Below are 13,946 nucleotides of genomic sequence, written 5' to 3'. Positions count from 1 at the left end.
ACAGGATTACACATAAAGGCATGAGCATTCTGTCTGACATATTCAATAAATATTAGCTACTATTAAGAGGAAAGGTGTAAAGAAATTATTTAAAGCCCACCCGGGCACCTAGGGCTGCTTTACATATGTCACATTCCAGGGTCACCTTTGGGCTGGACAGGAAACCGGGAGAGGGGCTGAGTTGCTGCCACATGTCCCGGGAACTGCTCCTCACATTAAGGCTCTCAAATGTTTGGGCTGTTTGCTTGGAAAGAAATGATGATCCAATTTCCATTCCTCTTTATTTGGGGAGCTGGGGGAGGTAGTCAGCATCCTAGCTTTAGGGACCAAAATTTGTGCTTCAGGAGGACAAGAGGACAAAGGGAGGGGAACAAAGTGATGGAACAGAAAAGTAACTGAAGTTACTGGGGCTTTCCTGGAGGGGTGATGGTCGGTTAGTGCCTCCGCCCAAGATCGGCACCAGCAGTACATATATGGGCATGCGCGCACACACACACACACACACACACACAGCCTGAGTGTGCAGAACAACGGCAGCGGAGGAAGCAGGCCCACTCTGGGGAGGGGCAGGACTGGTTCCAGGAAGAGGAGTCACCCTCTGAGAATGTGACTCAGGGTCCCAGAAAAGCAAGGCGAGCCTGACTCAAGGCACCAACGATCAGCACCATCACCGGGACCCTGTCCTCCCACCCACCCCACACATGCCCAAGCTGCCCTCAATATCCCCTAAACTGCCCTCAATACCCCGACTACAATCTGAAGCTGGAATCTCAGTGGGGGAGGTCAGGCAAGTTACTCAACCTCTCTGAGCCCAGTCCCCTCACTAGTGCACTGGGGTCGCACGACCTCCTTTGCAGAGTATTGGACATGGAGCACATGGTCCAGCCTGGCACACAGCAGGCATTTGATAATTGCTGGCTCTCTCCTTCCTTCCCTCCTGGCTGTCCTTGCAGTTCTCCTTAACCTCATCACACCTGCAGAGAAGTCAGTGTTGGGAAGGGAGCAGGTGGCCCTCAGGGGTGAAGGTGAGGGGGACTTCAGCCGAGAGGGAGTTAACAGCAATACCTCCCATGCTCTGAATTCAGTCCTCAAGCATCTTTTCACTCCCTCCCTCCCTTTGGACCCTCACACCCTGGGATGCGAGAAGATGCCTCCTGTTGGAGGCGGGGCGGGGATGGGGTGAGGGGTGGAAGTGGGGGATACAGGAGAGCAGGTGTCAACAAACTCTTTTCTGTAAAGGGCCAGGGAGTAAATATTTTAGCATTAGCTATCTGGTCTCAATCACAACTACTCAGCTCTGTGGGTGAGCTAATATGTAAATGAATGGGTGTAGCTATGTGATAATAAAACTTTATTTGCAAAAACAGGGCAACAACAGTCCACAGCTAGAGAGAGGCAGCCAGGTGGCAGCTGCCTTGGTAGTGAAAACAGGAACCAACCCTTTAGGCCACCATCTCACTGAAACTGAAGTTCAGTAACCAAAAAAGACCTAAATGGTGGAGCTAAAGCAGAGGCAGCATGCTGCCCAGTGTCCCAGTGACTCCCCCCACCATCCCCCGGCCCCACCTCCCTGGACACAGAGCACCAGGGCTCTTGGGCCAGCCCCACTTTTGGGAAGTAAACCACCTCTGCTCTCTGGGCCTCCCAATCCTCATGTCCCAAAGGAGGACACCACTGCCTCCCTGGCCTAGCACTGGAGAAATTTTTTTTAAGTGTAAATTTCAAGCTTGAGCCAGCAGCTCATCCAGCTGTGCACTGCTCCCCTCCGCCCCAAAAAGATAATAATGCCTTTGATTTTCTAAGTAACTATGATGAATCAGGTGCTCTGGTGGGTGTTCAGAAATGAGGAAAGAGCAGGGAGGGAGCCTGTTTCCCAGCTGAGACCCTTCTACCTGTTCCTACCATTTGGAGGCAGCACCCCCACCTCCTGTAACACAGGGGCAGAGTGGAAAGAGGAGAGAAGGACCCTCCTCCAGGCCAGGGTCCAGCTGGGGCAGGACTGCCTCCCCCCAGGCCCACGCCCACCTACAGCCACCTCAGCCACCTCTGCCTCCCGGGAGCAGCCTCACCATGGCCTACTCCCCATTCTGGGCTAGGGACTCCACTTCCTTCTCTTCCAGGCATTGAGGACTGAAGCACAGGGGCTTCCCACACTCCGAAAGGGACGTAGCTCTGATGGGACGGGGATACCTGCTGGATGGAAAAGCTGCCCAGGCCAGAGCTGCTCCCCTGGGAGTCCGAGAACACTGGTTCCTGAAGAGTGGTGCCCCAGAGGTGCACCCCAAACAAGGGCTCCATGTCAAACTAAGGTGAAAACTTTACATGCCTTTGCCTCCTCCTGAAAATTTACTGCCTGCAATCATGCCCCTTGGAGTTTCTGTTCTAAAGGGTCTGGGAAGTCTTTAACCCATTGTTTCCCACACGTACCTGGCCTTGACCCTCCTGCAGATCCTCAACCTAGAATCCTCAGCCTTATCCTACCTCTTCTGCCCCATCTAAACTCCTCCTGTCTCTAGGAATCTCCCCTCCCTCAGGGCCCACCTCAAGGATGAGCGTCCCAGCCGCAAAGCCCACCAAGCCCTAAGCCCACCTGTAGGCATGGGCTCGGCCACCTTCCCCTGGAGCCCACGGGGAGCAGTTTCATGGGGAAGAGAGATGAGCAGGAACAGAAAGAGGCTCACAGCCAAGTCCTGAGTAGAAAAAGGAGGCTACAGAGCCCCAGGGCCATAAGATACTATGTTTGCTGTGGTTTAAAACAGAAAAGAAATACACCTGCATATTTGTACTTAAAAAAAACATGAAAGACATACATCAAAATGTTAATCGTGATTATTTAGAGTGCAGGGACAGCATGTTTTGTATGTAAAGGGCCAGACAGTGAACATCTTAGGCTTGGAGTCATGTAACTCTGCAGCTGTTGCTTTAAAGCACCCATAGATATAGATGATACCTAAATGAATGGGCAAGCTGTGTTCCAATAAAACTTTATTTACATACCAGACTGCTGGCTAGAAGGTCACAATTTGCCAATCCCTGATCTAAAGACTGAATGTGATTTTTAATTTTCCCTTTTTATATTTTTATGTATTTTCTATATTTGCCACTATAAACATTATTATTACTTATATAAACTAGGAAGGCGGGAGTGATAAATCATGCATTTTTAAAGGTGCAAACAATTCTTGAAACATAAAAATCCAATGAATGTCACTCTTAAGAAAAATGCAAATTTAAAATGATGCTGAGATAGCATATTTCACAAATCAAGATTGATAAAACATCAAAACACTTGCACTATGAAACATTCTCTGATATAAACCGTAGCAATGTTCTCCTAGGTCAGTCTCCCAAGGCAATAGAAATAAAAACAAAAATAAACAAATGGGACCTAATAAAACTTACAAGCTTTTGCACCGCAAAGAAAACCATAAACAAAACAAGAAGACTACCTATGAGAACCTAGGAGAAAATATTTGCAAATGATGCAACTGACAAGGGCTTAATTTCCAGAATATACAAACAGCTCATACAACTCAGTAACAAAAAAATAAACAACCCAATACAAAAATGGGCAGAAGACCTAACTAGACATTTCTCCAAAGAAGACATACAGATGGTCAACAGACACATGAAAAAATGTTCAATATTGCTAATTATTAGAGAAATGCATATCAAAACTACAATGTGGTACCACTTCATACTGGTCAGAATGGCCATCATTAAAAAGTCCACAAACAACAAATGCTAGAGAGGGTGTGGAGAAAAGGGAATCCTCCTACACTGTTGGTGGGAATGTAATTTGGTGCAGCCACTACGGAAAATAGTATGGAGATTCCTTAAAAAACTGAAAATGGAGTTCCCATATGATCCAGCAATTGCAACTCGGGGCATATATTTGGAGAAAACTCTAATTTGAAAAGATAAATGAACCCCAATGTTGGCAGCAGCACTATTTACAATAGCCAAGACATGGAAGCAAACTAAAATGTCCACTGACAGATGACTGGATGAAGATGATGTGGTATATATACAGAATGGAATACTACTCAGCCATAAAAAAGAATGAAACAATGCCATTTGCAACAACATGGATGGACCTAGAGATTATCATACTAAATGAAGTCAAAGACAAATATCATATGATATCACTTACATGCGGAATCTAAAAAAATGATACAAATGCACTTATTTACAAAACAGAAAGAGATTCACAGACATAGAAAACAAACTTAACAGTTATCAAAGGGGGAAGAGGGGGACTAAGAGTTTTGAGTTTTGGGATTAGCAGATACAAACTACAATATATAAAATAAACAAGGTCCTATTGTATAGCACAGGGAACTATATTCAATAGCTTATAGCAACTTATAATGAAAAAGAATATACGTATGTATAACTGAATCACTATGCTATACACCATAAACACAATATTGTAATCAATTATACTTCAATTTTTTAAAAAGGCTTGCACTATGTTATGACCGTTTATGAAGCAGAATTTCTCACACATCTCAGTGGCACAGGTACTGAAACAACCCCTACAAGGTCCAAGTTGGCAATCTACCCAAATGACCAATGCTCATACCTTTTGACCCAGAACTTTCCTGACTAGGAACTCACCCTGCAGACAGATTCCCACTGAAATAACACACAGGTATGATTCTGTTCTGGACTGTGGCATATGCTGAAAAGAGCCCAAGTCTGGAAGTGACCTATCTGTTTCTCGGTTGGGAACTGCGTAAACAAACTATAGGACGCCTGTCCTACAGGATACTACAAATAGCACGTCGCAGTGCAAAGAAAAGGTAGCTCTGATGTAGAACAATCTCCAAGAGATATATTTTAAACGAAAAAAGGCAAAAGGGAGAACATGCATTTTAAAAAAGGAAGAATACATGCACATAATTGCATGTATATGCTGCTAATTATCTTGAAATGATATAGGAGACTAGGAATATTGACTACAGAGGAGCCAGGAGGCAGGGGATGGAGGTGGAAATTTTTACTGTCTATTCTTTTGTACCTTTTAAATTCGGTATAATGTGCCAAAATCATCTATTCCAAAAAATGTTAAATTAAAAGAATAAAGTGAAATTTAACAAAATAAATCACACCAAAAATCCCTTCAAGGGATGCTAGCCAATCAGAGCAAAGAAAGCTCTGTGATCCTGACCCTCAGTTTCCTCACCTGCGAGGAGGAGGTAACACCTGTGTGGCTGACCCACCTCCACCTGGGAGGGAGGTGGGGTGTATGCCGAGCCTCCATGGTGACTGGCTGCACTCGGCACAGGTGAGTCCCTCCACTTGCCCGGATGGCCTCAAGGCCCCAGCCCACGGTGACTGCAGAAGGTGCTAACGATGCTGAGGAGGGGGCAATGGGGAAGGGGCAGCCCTAGTTGCTAGTCTCTGGACCGGTGGAGGCACTGAGCTCTGCAGAACCGCAGACGAGCCACAGCTGTCAGCAACACGCTCTCTTGGCCACTCTCCCTTCCTCTCCTCCACCACCAGGCAATGCACCCCATGAAACACGACACTAAGCCTGGCACCCACACCAGGTGGAAGCATCTACTGCCCTTTTCATGGAGGGAGGGCACCCTACGTAACCCCAAGGAGCAAAAGACTAAGAAAAGAGTCCTGGGCACCATGGTTCATGGGCCCAGGGCCCCCCGGCCAACACACAGGAGAATGAGCTTCCTCCACCTCACCAGCAGGGCAGTTGCACCCCTAAAATGATTCCAGGCCTTTTTATTTTCACACTTACTTCCACTCACATCTCACAGCCCCTTGAAAGCTGGCATAAGCAGGAATCACCTTTCCCATTACATTTTAAAGAGAACGAGGCCCAGAGAAGTGAAATGACTTTAGCCGACACCTCAGGCGACAGTGGCCACTACCAGATCGTCCAGCTCTCTGTCCCTCACTCTTCCCACACTGTCGTCGGGCTCCCAGAACTCTGTCTTCTGAAGACAACCACCCCAATACGTGCAGGATTTATTGCTTCAGCAGCTTCCTGAAACGGGGCCCTTCCCACGAGCTCAGTGTGACAGGCCAGTCCCCTCGGTCCTCCCGAGAGCGCCCGCACCCATGTGGGCCGAAGGAGAGGGAGGCCAGACTTAGCGCCACCAACGTCAGCAGCACCGGAGCCCCAGATAAACATCCAGGTCCCGCCCGGCTGCCAGCCACCTACCCCTTCTTCAGGTTTGTCACGTAAGCGCTCTGGAGGGCGGCTTCCAGGAAGTAGGTGAGCTCGTAGTCCACTGGGTGGGAGCCTTTCAGGTGCCGGGATGTGATGTTACTTGTGATCTGGGAAGCGGAACAGAGAGAGCCACTGTCTAGAAGTTCTGAGGCCGAGGGGCCGGGGTCAGCCCAGGCAGGGACAGTGGCCCCATCATCACCCAAGTCCTCAGACACCTCAGGAGCATGCAGTGCAATCCTCAGACCAAACTAAACCTAATTTGCTTTAATTTAAAATATGTCTGAAGCACTTTCCCTGTGCAAATGCCCACAGCAGCACTATAAGGCTGGTTTTGATTAAATGATTTGATTTGCATTTTATAGATGAGGAAATTGAGGCCCAGAAAGTGCTGGAGGTCACAAGGCTGGCTTGGGCCTGGACCTCAAAGTCAAGTCTGGCCAGCTACACATTCCAGGCTCTACTACTTACCGGTGCATTTATTTAACAAACACTTGAGAACCTACCCGACGCCAGGCACTGCACTATTCCTGTCACATAACCATGGACCCTAAGAACAGCCCAACGGCTGGGCGACCCCTGGTTCCAGGAAAAGCTGAGGAACAATTATATTAACTGAGCTGCTGCTTAAGCTTCAGCCCTAAGAGGGTCACCCAGCCCCACCAAGATGGGCCTGGCTGTACTATGCCACCTCCCTCACCTCCCTCTCTGATTCGAGGGGAAAAAAGTCAAGGAGCCACCCACCTTATCTTACAGAAACTGAAGGATGCATAAGAGACATTCTTAGATCCTCAGAGGTTGGGCTGGGTCTTGGGAGGGACACCCAGCACTGCTGAACACACAGGCTTCCCTGGCCTGTCCTCCCTCCACCCAAGATAACTAGCTATCAGGCCCATTTGTCTACCCTCAGACCCCAGGCACTGCTTCCAGGCCTGGACTCCATTACAGCTCATCTCCCGTAATCTCCTTTTAAGAGTCCAAAGCCTGGCCTTCTGGCTGAATGGGAGACTTTCTTTTTCAGGGCAGTTTCCTCCAAAGCACATGCAATTCAAATGTGAAGAGCTCCTGAAACACTGCACGTGACCTTGGCAGAGGTCAGCTCAAGTCTCCACGTGGACGTTCGCCAGGGAATACACTTGAAACCTGTTTCTGCTGAGCCGCCCAATCACGTCTCCTTACCCCTGAAGTCCAGGCAAAATCATTTAATCAAAACCAGCCTTGTAGTGCTGTTGGGGCAGTGACTCGCAACAGGGGTACAACTCTGCCCCCCACCCCGGACATGTGGCAATATCTGGAGACATTTTTGGTTGTCACAATGTAGGGGGTGGGCATGGATTGGCTGCTGGTATCCAGTGGGTAGAGGCCAGGGGTGCTGCTAGACATCCTACAGTACACAGGGTGGCACCGCAAGTGTTATCCGGCCCCAAACATCAGTAGTGCTGAGGCTGAGAAGCCCTGCTCTAGGGGAACTGATCTGGCCTGAGGAAGACTCCTCCAAAAAGGCCCGTCACAAAAACAGGTGCTGGGTTGACGTTTTGGTATTTGCCAAAGTAAGTGAGGTTCAAACAGCTCCTGAGCTCTGAGTCTCTCAGCTCGTGACCACCTCCATCTGGACCCAATCCTCATCTACTCTACCATCTAGCACCTACTAAACATCTACTAAAAGAATGCCTAAGCACCACCCCAAAGCCTCCCCCACAAGTAATGCAGGGTTCAAATCCTGCCAATATCACTTAGGAACTATCTGAGCTCTGGAAAGCTATTTAACTCCTTCCTAAACCCGAGTTCCTCACTTATAAAATGGGAATAAAACAGTAACCTGTTCCAGCTGGTTGTCTGAGGGTTAAATTAAACTGTAAAGAACTATAAAGTACTCAGTAGTGCCTGACACAAAAGCAGGGACGCAGTAACCGTTAGCAGTATCTCTGCTGAACACAGCTGCTGTTGTCCCTCTATTAACCCCAGAAAGGGGACAAGGGTAACGTCACAGTATGCTGCTCACACCTGGAACTGCCCTCCTGTAGACAGTTCATACAGGCATGACCCACAGGCTTGGGGGGCGGGGTGTGAGTAGATACAGGTGCTCAAAAAAGGGCAGTGATGACCACGGGGCTGTTATTCCCAGCTCACCTTCTCCAATTCCTGCAGGAACACCTGAGCGATCCAGGAGGCCCTCTCGAAACAGGTGATCACCTCCTCCTCCCTCTCAGTCACGCGGTGGCGGGACGCAATGGAGTTGGGTAGGTGTTCCAGGGAGAGGCCTGCAGGAGGAGAATACCTTGGACCTGCCCTGCTCAGGGCGCCCCCTGTGACTCCCACCCCTTCCCATGGGCCCAGGGTGGGCTCCTCTGAGGAGACTCTGGAGCAGCCAGCGGTAGGTGGGAGATCCTCGGAGGGGAAGAAGGGGCTAAAGCAAGGATGGTATTAGCGGCGGCTGGGGTTAAGCAGTGGGCCGAGAGCAGGCACCCATTCCCCCAGTGGGGAACCACGCTGTGGCAACCCCATGCCCAACTCCTGCCTCTCGGTCCAGGCAGCACCTCCCAGAACCATTCCTAACCCCTCCTCCCAGTTGCTAGAAAACATCCACTCGCCAGGCACTCACCGTGTCTGCATCCTGGAGTAGTTATTTACATTCAGTTCTTCTCTCCCCCAGTAGCTCAAAGCTCCACGTGAGCAAAATACGAGTCTTTGTGGACTGCCAGTCCCTAGCATGCGGTAGCCAGTGGAATTACACCGCATTTACATGCTCCCCTCCCGTGGAACCAGAGTTTCTACTGTTACGGGCACTCAGCTTCTCTGTGCCTGAAGTGAAATCTGCTGGTTTTGGCTCCCTGGCATCCACCTCCCATTCCTTCAGGAACAGCACCTCATTTACCTTTAAGCACTCATCCCACAGCCTCAGTCCCCGTGGTTCACAGGGTGGAGACCCCGCCCACCCCCAGGGCAGGCACGTGAGCCTGATCCCTCAACAGAGCCACAGTGATGGGCTCAGCATGCACACCTGGCCCAATATGGGCCAAAAAGACCCAATCCCAGGATTCTCACCCTTTCCACTGGGCTTGTTAAGCTGCTAAGAGGCCAGCCTGGAAATGTTAGCCAAAGCCCTCCTTAAAATGAAACTACACGATGTGAATGTTAATATGACTGTACACTTGGAAATGGTTAAGATGGTAAATTTTATGTGCTTTTTACCAAAATTAAATTTTTAATACTTTTTTTTTTGATGGAGCTGCTGGGGATTGAACCCAGGACCTTGTGCATGCTAAGCATGCGCTCTACCCTAAATTTTTTTTTTAAATTACCATTAAAGCATAGCTCTAAAGCCAAAAAAAAAGACAAAAAAAAAAAAAAAAAAAACCTGTAAGATACTAAGAAAGGAAAGCTGTAAATGAAACAACTATGTGATTTTTTTTTTTTTTTGAGACAGGGAAAAGATTGACTAAACTCTTAATCATGAAAACAAAAAAAGAAGTCTACACAGAGCGGAGATGAGACATGATGGAAAAGGGCAGATTCCTAAGACATTGAGGACCTTGCCTGAAGCTTCACACCCTGAAACTTGCCAGTATCTGCACCAGTAAACCCTCCCTCCTACTTTTTTCGGGGGGGGGGGAGGGGTCAAAATCCACTTAAATTGTGGTCCTGTTATGTGCAACTCACAGTCCTGACTAGAAGAGTGCTGTCCTAGCCTGCAGTTCTCTGTGGGCGGAATCCAGATCTTTCTCCTCTTTGTGCCCAAACAGTACTTTACATGTAGCAGGTGCTCCAGATGAACTGACAGAAGGAAGGGGTAAGAGGAGAATCCTTGGGGAGAGGGTACAGCTCAGTGGTAGAAGGCATGCTTAGCGTGCCCAAGGTCTTAGTTCAATTCCCAGCACCTCCATTAATTAATTGATGGATTAATTAATCAATTAATGAGAACATAAAAAATAAAGAAGAGAATCCTCAACTCTCTCCTGCCCTTTGCCCTAACACCCAACTGATGACCAAGCCTTCAAACCTTCCCTACCCCTCCTTTCTCTTATCTCCTTATTTTAGGCTTTATCTCTTGAGTGGATGACCACTTCAGCCTCCTGGCTGGCCTCCTTGCCTCCAGTCTCACTCTAATCTATCCTGCTCATGGCTCCCAGGCTGATCTTTCTAAAACTCCACTGCTTAAAACCTTCCAAGAGTCCCCTGGGTAAAGTCCAAACTCCTGACACTCCATACCAGGCCCTCCAAGATCCATCCCCGTTACCTCCCCAGCCTTGTCTCTCACCATACGTTAGAGATAGAATGTTTGTGTTCCTGTGAGAGTCACATGTTGAAAACCTAATGCTCAAGCTGGTGGTATTAGGGGGTGGGGCCTTGGGGAGGTGATTAGGTCACGAGGGTGGAGCCCTTATGATAGGGATCAATGTGCTTATAAAAGAGACCCCAGAGAGCTCCCTCACCCCTTCTGTCATGGGAGCACACAGCAGGAAGTTGACAGCCTGGGGCGGAGGGTACAGCTCAGTGCCAGAGTGCATGTGCACAAGCTCCTGGGTTCAATCCCCAGTACCTTCACTTAAAAAATAAATAGACCTAATTACTTCCCCCTCCTAAAAACAAACAAAAACAATTTTTTTTTTTTTAAAGTGAAGAAGTTAGCAGCCTACAAGCTAGAAGGGGGCTCTCACCAGAGCCTGACAATGCTGGTGCCTTGATCAGACTTCCAGCCTCCAGGACTGTGAGGAATAGGGATCTACTGGGTGTAAGCCACCAAATCTGGGATGCTTTGTTATAGCAGCCGGAGCTGACGGTATGACACCATACCTGCTGCATCAACACCCAACCTCCCGCTCCTCTTGCCTGGAATGCACCTCCCCGACCCAAAGTCCACCTTGTAGCCACCTTGTACCCCACTGAGTGCCACCTCCTCTACAGAGCCCTGCCTAATACACCCTGATGTAACCAACCACTCTCTCCTTGGGCCCTAGTCTACACTTGACATATTCCGGCCCCACCATTTCTTGTACTTATTTGTTCATGTGTTTGCCCAGCCAGACTGTAGGCTCCTTAAAGACACTGACCTTACCAACTTTCCCTTCCTACAACCTGCACACAGTAGGCACTCAGCAAGCACTGGCTGGCTGAAGAAATGAGAAGCCTGATCATGCCTTACACAGCACAAGGTGCTCTACAAACACAAGGTAAGGAATTATTGCTTTTCTTGGCTAGATCCCAACTCATATGGATTCAGTGACCTTGCCCTCTGCCAGGGTGAGATGTGAACAGGTCCAAAGGTCGGGATGTCCTCAGCCTGGGGAAAGGCAGGCACAGACCTGTGAAGGCCCTTGCTCAACACAAGGATCGCTACCCGGGTCACCAACTGTCGACGTGCCTCCTGCCAAATGATTCATGACTGGGGGAGGCCTGAAGCAGGAGGAGGCACAGCAAAAGGCAGGAGAAGGCAGGCCCCAGTGCTCACCACTGGCGCTGGCCCAGCCCCTCCTCTCCAGACCATGGCCCGTGCACCCTGCAGGAAGGTGGGGACAGAGACACTGTTCAGGGACCTGGCCTGGGAGCCAAGTGCAGATGGCAGGAGGGCACAGCCAACTCCAGAAGACAAAGAGAGGACTGTTTAAACACATCTGCTCTGTGCCCCCCACCCCACCCCGAGAGATTTCCTGCTGGCTGGGTTCCCCTCCTGCCCCACCTCTGGGCCCTGAACTGGGAAGGACGATGCCAGATGCCTGGCAGGTTCAGGCTGCCAGTGCCAAGCCTCCGGTGGGCTCGCCACAGCAAAACGGTGAATCCAGTATCATCTGTCTGCGGGGCCGCCACCTTCCCCATGCTTCATTGGTTCCTTCCCCTCCTAGCAGAGGCCTCTCCACCATGCTTCTCTGAGAATTCTATATCCCATCCTCCTTGGAAGCTCACAGCAAAACCACCTCTTATCTGAAGGCTTCTTAAGTCTCCAGACTTCAAAACCAACAGAAAGTTTTAACTGCGTCTCCTTTGTGTATGTCTTTCCCCTATGTTGCAGCCATCCTCTCTGCTCATTTCTGGTTGATCTTTGCACCCAGCCTGAGCAAGGCCTGGTAGATGGACATACAGATGAACACATACATTCACTCATGCCAAGGGTGGAGCCCGGCAGGGTTTCTCCCTCTCCATTTAAAAAATGGTTCTTGCAGAATTCATAAACTGTGGCATATCTGTACAATGGACTACTACTCAGAAAGAAGCAAAAGGACACACTCTGGATACATACAACATGGATGGATCTCTCAGAACTTACATGGCACAAAAGAAGCCAGATATCAAAACGTATGTGCTGTATAATTTCAGTTATACGACGTTAAAAAAAAAAATAGAATCTGTATTAACAGAAACCAACCAATCACTGTCTGGGGTGGGGGTGGGGAGGGAATCAATTGGCAAAGGACCTGAGGGAATTTTCTGGGGTGATGGAAACGTTCTTTGTCTTTATTTGGCGTGTTGGTTACATGTGTATTTATACTTGCCTAACTGATCAATTATACACTTAAGATCTGTTCACTGTATGAAAATTTATCTAAAAATAATGAATATAATGTCTTTTGTTTAATAAAAAAAAAAAAGCAATATGATTCCAAGAACTAATGAAGGTCAAAGTAGAGGGGCTACAGTTACTGAGGTGCTGGTCTGTGAAATAATCTCCAACATACATAAGACCAAAAAGTTTCCTGGAGCTGGCAATGGGCAATGGCTTTTCCTAATGAGGGTCACATTCCAGCTGCCCAAGTCTGCCCATAAAAAGGGGCTTCCTTGCCTTATATTTGCACTTTGATTCAAACCAAGGTCCATTTTCCTGTCCACAAACATCTGATTGGAAATCTACTGGGAACTCCAACCCTCGGGTTCCTTCCCCCTCTGCCCCGTGTGTTTGAGCACAAGTGGTCAGACCACAACACGACATCCAAGGTGGAGACGGGCTCCTCCTGAGCCGGGCCCCCAAAGGATCCCAGTGGTTGTAACCCAGCCCTGTCACAAGGGTGGGAAGCCAGGGGCTGCCAGGAAGCACCAGGCACTGCCTCACGATTCCCACTGGCAGAGGGGCCTCTCTGTGAAAACACCCAGCTCTACGAGCCAAGGAAGGTCCCCCTCCAAGAGGAGCACTTGCTTTTTCATTAACTCCGAACTTCCGGTCTGGAGGCAAGCTGATCCTGGCACAGCCCCGAGCTCAACACCCAGGCTGGTCCCAGCCTCATCAGTCTGAGTGACTCATCACATCCCAGACAGCAGCCCTTCCAAGAAGCCCTGCCTGTGGAGCCCTGGGCCCTGGATGCAGAGATGGAGAGCATGATGCTTCCTCTGCAATGGAACTTTCCAGATGGGAGGACCCCTTACCTCTTGCCTACCTAGCTGGTCCAAGAGCACAGGGTACCCGAGAGGACCATGCCCTGAGCTGGGTACCCTGGGGTGTGGGGCGGAGGAGGAAGAAATGCAAGTCATTGCTTCAGCCCTCAAGGAGGAAGCCTGAAGGCCAGGTTGGGAGAAACCCTCCTCATAAATCACACTCAAAAGTGGGCAACTGTGAGAATGTAAAATGGTACAGCTGCTGTGGAAAACAGTCTGGCCGTTCCTCAAAAGATTAAAAACAGAATTACCATATGATCCAGCAACTCCGCTGGAACTCCATCCTCAAAGGAACCAAAAAGAGGGTCTAGAAGAGGTATGTGTACACCCGTGTTCACAGCAGCATCATTCACAATAGCAAAGAGGTAGAAGCAATCCATGTGTCCACTGA

The 13,946-nt window shown here is 49.0% G+C and overlaps 1 protein-coding gene across 2 annotated transcripts in view; it reads right to left on the bottom strand.

The window, feature by feature from the left end:
- The window catches only part of TTC7A (tetratricopeptide repeat domain 7A), a 116,838-nt gene that overhangs the window by 77,145 nt on the left and 25,747 nt on the right, over positions 1 to 13,946 (bottom strand). For both annotated transcript variants that reach the window (XM_006185772.3, XM_032497442.1), the window contains exons 4-5: positions 8,324 to 8,454; positions 6,188 to 6,303 (exon numbers count right to left, since the gene is read on the bottom strand). In XM_006185772.3, coding sequence (XP_006185834.1) covers positions 6,188 to 6,303; positions 8,324 to 8,454 — 247 coding nt within the window. The remainder of the gene's footprint in view (positions 1 to 6,187; positions 6,304 to 8,323; positions 8,455 to 13,946) is intronic.

Source organism: Camelus ferus, chromosome 15, assembly GCF_009834535.1.
Source record: "Camelus ferus isolate YT-003-E chromosome 15, BCGSAC_Cfer_1.0, whole genome shotgun sequence".
Classification (NCBI taxonomy): Eukaryota; Metazoa; Chordata; class Mammalia; order Artiodactyla; family Camelidae; genus Camelus; species Camelus ferus.
The sequence above is the reverse complement of the archived record's forward strand: the minus strand, read 5'-3'. Positions and strand labels throughout refer to the sequence as shown.